The sequence below is a fragment of the Denticeps clupeoides genome, chromosome 19 (assembly GCF_900700375.1).
Source record: "Denticeps clupeoides chromosome 19, fDenClu1.1, whole genome shotgun sequence".
NCBI classification, from domain to species: Eukaryota; Metazoa; Chordata; class Actinopteri; order Clupeiformes; family Denticipitidae; genus Denticeps; species Denticeps clupeoides.
The window spans coordinates 1,817,274-1,822,457 of NC_041725.1; the positions used below are offsets into that span (position 1 = coordinate 1,817,274).

Here is a 5,184-nt window from a genome sequence, read left to right on the forward strand (position 1 = left end):
CATTCATGTATAAGACAGAATAGAATAAACTTTGTATGCAGCCTGAATCTGAATTCCAGTCACATATATTGCACAGTTCGCCTGATGTGAAGCTCGCCTGATGTGTTGTGTTACTGCATGATGTCAGATTTCATTCCATAAATTCAGACTTTCATTCCATATATTCGTGTTTCATTCCATATATTCAGTCATTATATACATTATTTTTCCTCATTACTTGAATAAAAAAAAATATATATATATATAGGAAATTACCTTTCACGTAATGAAAGGATTAAAAAAGCAAATCATTGTTTAAAACGCTCTTTGTAGCAAAGCACGATTCACGTCTCAGATTTTTTCCTTAAATAACTGTAATATTATTAAATATTCTGGCATGAAGCTGAATGAAGTGCTATGTGAGACCAAGCACACAAAGTTGTGTCAACTGGTATGATTCATTTCCTAGTCTGAATGTGTTTGTGTGTGTGTGTATCTGAGAGAGCCGATTTGTGTGTGTGTGTGGTCTTAGGAGTAATTTTCACACTCCATGTTCAGTGCTTCACATCGTCACTTCCATACAAAGAGATTGACATAGAGGCAAATTCAGAGAGAGGAAGTGCACTGAGAGAAAGTGTGTGTGTGTGTGTGTGTGTGTGTATGAGAGAGAGAGAGAGAGACAGAGCAAAAAGGCTGTAATTACACTTGAGCCTGACTAAAGGTCTGTGGAGATGCTGCCCATCACTTAATGTCCCCTTTTCAAACCTCTCTCTTTTTCCATGCCCCAATGGGTTGTGATGAACACCTGTTGCAACAAACTGTCTGTCTGTGTGTGTGTGTGTGTGTGTGTGTGAGGTAATATGCGTAATGAGTAACTATACCCACATGAGCAAATGTAAAAACATCATTTACCTTCAAACATGATTCAAATGTCAGTCTTGGTACAAGAATTCATGTAATTAGTGATAATGCGCACAAAACTATTTCCATTAGGTAAAAACTAATTACAAAAGTTTAATAAAAAAAAAAACTGTATTTGTCACAGGTTCACAATTAAGTTTTCCTTTATTCCATTTGCATGTGCACAAACTGGCTAGTATTATATTTGTGGGGAAGTGTCATGATCCAGTCCGGATGGGGTTACTCCAGGTCCTGGGTTTCATGTTAGTCCTGTGTAATTATGTTTCCTGATTGTGTTCAACTGTGTATGATAGTATAAATCTGCCTAGTTTGTGTCTGTTCTCCGTCGGATCATTGTAACTTGATGTGTCCCCTGTCCTGGTCACCATGTATTAAACCCCTGTTTCGTGACATTGTGCGTATTTGTCCTTCTTCCTCACCATATCCAGCCATCATTCCAGATCTACTGCCTTGCAATGTCAAGTAGTACTGAAGTATGTTTGATGAATCTGTGTTTTCCTCTTTTACCTTCATAGCTGCTTTGTTCACTATTTACATCATCAAAACAAGATGCTTATTAACATGAGTGAATGATAAGAAAGGGTTCAGCATAAACCTTCAGGACTGTTGGAAACCATCCCTGTTGTTCAACTTAAGTGAAAGTGAAATGATTGTCATTGTAGCACAGCACACAGTGACACAACAAAATGTGTCCTCTGCTTTTAACCAACACCCTTCTAAATAGTACAGCTTGTATTAAAACATTTTAATTTAAAACATATTCTAAAAAATCAAACAATTTTTAAAATAAAATTGAAATAATTTTCATTTTCAATAATTATTTTTCTGAATAAATTTTTGAGAATGTCTTCAGCATTTAGACATGACTATATTTTTATGTTTTGCTCAACTCTCAACCCATGTTTGGCACTGTTTCTGCCTGCCAGACTGTGTGTGGATAAGAATGAGATCTGTCCATAGGCAAGTGTGCACACCTGTGAAACTGTGTGTGTGTGTGTTTTATGGAAGCTAATGACCAAAAATTGTGCCTGAAGCGGTTGTCATTGAAGGTCAAATGAACCATCAATCAAACCTCTGCCTCTTGTTCCAGTGCTAAATGCAACCTGACCCCAGAGACTGTGAACATATCCCAGCTCATGAATGGGCATCGCTTCTTTATTACACCGTCCAGAACGTTTTGTGGGGGAGCTCTCTGTCTCTGAAGTGACAGAGAACACTAACTAACTTTTTTTTTTATTAATCAGCAGGGTCCTTTTTATTTAATGGCCAATGGGTCTCGCGCTGCAGCTTCAATCACTGCACACTGACTTCAATAGCTTTGGCCATTAAACTGCAAATGTGTTTTAATTTGTGTGCATGGAGGAATCCAGCCGGCGGAGTGTGAATGTGAGTTTTCTATTCAGCCTGTCTAATTAAAACGCGCGCATGCGAGTATGTGCATGGCGGAGATATGGCTCCAGCAGTTCCTTGTGTGTGGAAGTGCTGCACTTTCGCGTAGATGGCATCGGCTGAGCCTCTTAGTCAGCAGTCGTGGGCAGCTCAGGTTGAGTAGGTGACAAACGTTGTTGCCCGCCACCTGAATGGAGAGGTGCAGAAAAGCAGCCATTAAGCCGGCAGGGAGGAATTCCTCCAGCTGTCCCCTCGACCTGCTCACTGAGTCTACAGGACAGGGTGCCACACGGCAAGGCCAATTTAGTGTCACCAGTTCATTTGACTTGAACATCTGCATTTGAAGACAGGCTAGGCACGCCTTCAAACTCACATAGTATTTTCTAGAGAGGAATCAAGAATCACAAATAACTTTTTTTTTCTTGCCTGTTGGGGAATCGGAGGCACCCAAGGGGGAAAGTACATTCCGCCACCATCCATTTTGCTTTAAGTGCCCAGGTTAAAAAACGGAACACAGTCACAAAGTCCACTCAGAATCCATGGCACTGACATGGCACCACGGGCTCCTGCGCCATGATCTTCAGATCACAATGCTGGACACATTACAGCCCATTACCGGCCGCCATGTGTCCACCAGGCCTGATGGGAAGGTGGAGGGTACAGAAGGACCCCACTGAGGACACGGGCCACGCAGGTCACCGCGGGACGCTGATAAATGACTGCAAAATAAAGACTGGTTACATTTCGCCAGACGCGATCGACAGATTTTTTCGGATACTGACTTGAGATCCATACCGAGATCGATACCTGCTTAGCGCTCATTAGCATAAATCATCTGAAAAGTTCGAGGACGCGTGGCCGTCTTCCATCATATTTTAGCCGATTGTGACGTCGGTCCTCATTCGTCTTCGGTTTGCAACTTTGTCACTTCGCGCCCCGAGCCGTGCGCAAGAGGAAACCCCCCCACGCCGCCTGACGTCACGCAAACACTTTAAAAGCGAGGGCTTATGGAAAGGAGGCGACGTAGACGAGAAGCCGACACGCGAGAAGAAACCACCACCCTCCTCTCCCAGATCTCCAAGAAGATGCTCTCCTCGCGCCTCCAGTGCGCCTTCGCGCTGCTGTCCCTCGCCCTGGCCACCGGCGGCGTGTCCGCCGCGCCCTCGGACGCCAAGCTGCGACAGATGCTGCAGAGGTCCCTCCTCGCACCCGCGGCCAAGCAGGTAATTCGAGAGAGCGCTTAAAGAACCACGTAGCAACTGTTCAACCAGCCTGAAGAGATGGGTGCTAGTAGCCTAGTGGGTTCAAATCGTGTCCCCGAGCAAGTGTCTCCAGGGGGGACTGTCCCTGTCACTACTGATCGTCAGTCGCTCTGGATAAATGCTGTAAATGTAAAGAAGTGGAAATGTCTCGGGGCGCTCTCCATGGTTCGTACATTTTCAGCATTTACCAGACGCCCTTATCCAGAATCAGTAGTGACAGGGACAGTGTCTTGCTCAGGGACACGATGTGGTCCCCCCAGGGTGAGATGAAGTTCGATCTGCTTGTGCCGCAGGAGCTCGCGCGCTACACGCTGGCGGAGCTGCTGGCGGAGCTCGCGCAGGCGGAGAACGAGGCGCTCGAACCCGAGGACGCGGCGCGCGGCGCGGACGAGGACGCGCGCGTGGAGCTGGAGCGCGCGGTGGGTCCGGCCCTCGCCCCCCGCGAGCGCAAGGCGGGCTGCAAGAACTTCTTCTGGAAGACCTTCACGTCGTGCTGATGCCCGAGTCCGAGAAAGGGTTCCGAACGATGTAAATAAAACCGTTCCGACTATTACACTGGTGATTTATTAATGTACACAATTCCGAACAGATCGACTATTTTTAATTGTGAATAAAATCTGTGATTCAGAACGGAGACACGAGATGCGTTTTGTTTCCCCCGCGAATAAAAGAAATAGAAACCTGGTAACTGGTCTCTCGAACCTTCATTCCAGACTGTAAAAACGACGGAGTGCATGCTGGGTGTACAGGGACAATGTTCTGACCAAATATTACATCAACTTTAATAACTGTGTTCTTAAAACTTTGTTTTTTTTTTAACATTATAAAAAGACATTATTACAGATGTTGTCCTGTATTAAATAAAAGATTTTGGAATGTACCAAGAAACTCGTTGAATGAATAGTGTGCAAAAAAGAGGAAGTAAGATAAATAATAAGTAATGTGATTTCAATTTGTTGTAGAACGAATTACCATGTGCATTAAAAATCTCAATGTAAAGAATACAAAATCAAAGCTATACAGAATTTATTCTCAGTATAAAAAGAATTTTTAAAAGCATCCGGATAAAAAGTCTGGAACAGAAAAATCTGGAGCAAAATGGGAGCAAAAAACAACAACAACAAAAAACACTCGCTATGCATCAGAAGGGTAAATCTTTACTCATTAAAACCAGTCTTGTGGCAAGATTCGGACTGAAAATTGTTCCCAATGTTGCATTTTTAATTGCAAGAAACAAATCCACATCGCAAATGCCCTAAACAGCAGAGCAGTTCCGCAGAAATCCGTGAGCAACGCTCATCCGCTCCCTCCTCCTGCCGGACTGATGTGGCAAATTATTTCTGACATTTCATATTCACCCAAGGCGGACACCCAGAGGCCAGAGGAATTTTTTTTGTTTGAATAGATATTGCCTTGATGTTGCATGCTGAATTTACCTGAGAAAGGGCATCTGAAGTGAGGTGACCCAGAACAGTCAGGTGTGGAGACAAGTGGACACACTCAGGCGGAAGTTCCGTCTGACGGAGCCAAATTGCTCAGGAACCGGTGTCAATCACTCCCTGTGTGTCTGTGTGTGGGCGTGCATTCATTCAATGGGGAATTACGTGTGTAATTTGCCATTTCTTACATGCAG

At 44.1% G+C, this 5,184-nt stretch overlaps 1 protein-coding gene across 1 annotated transcript; it reads left to right on the forward strand.

Moving 5' to 3' along the window:
* Positions 1-3,318: 3,318 nt before the first annotated feature.
* Positions 3,319-4,431, forward strand: sst1.1 (somatostatin 1, tandem duplicate 1). The gene is made up of 2 exons (XM_028961978.1): positions 3,319-3,512; positions 3,845-4,431. Exons 1-2 carry the CDS (start codon positions 3,375-3,377, stop codon positions 4,046-4,048), a joined length of 342 nt encoding a protein of 113 aa, XP_028817811.1. The 5' UTR covers positions 3,319-3,374; the 3' UTR covers positions 4,049-4,431.
* The last annotated feature ends 753 nt before the right edge of the window (positions 4,432-5,184 follow it).

What these genes read in the sequence shown, in the direction of transcription:
- sst1.1 (XM_028961978.1), top strand. Translation starts at nt 3,375, where the DNA reads ATGCTCTCCTCGCGCCTCCAGTGCGCCTTCGCGCTGCTGTCCCTCGCC. An exon ending in TCGCACCCGCGGCCAAGCAG is followed by an intron (nt 3,513 to 3,844) that starts GTAATTCGAGAG and finishes CTTGTGCCGCAG; the next exon opens with GAGCTCGCGCGCTACACGCT.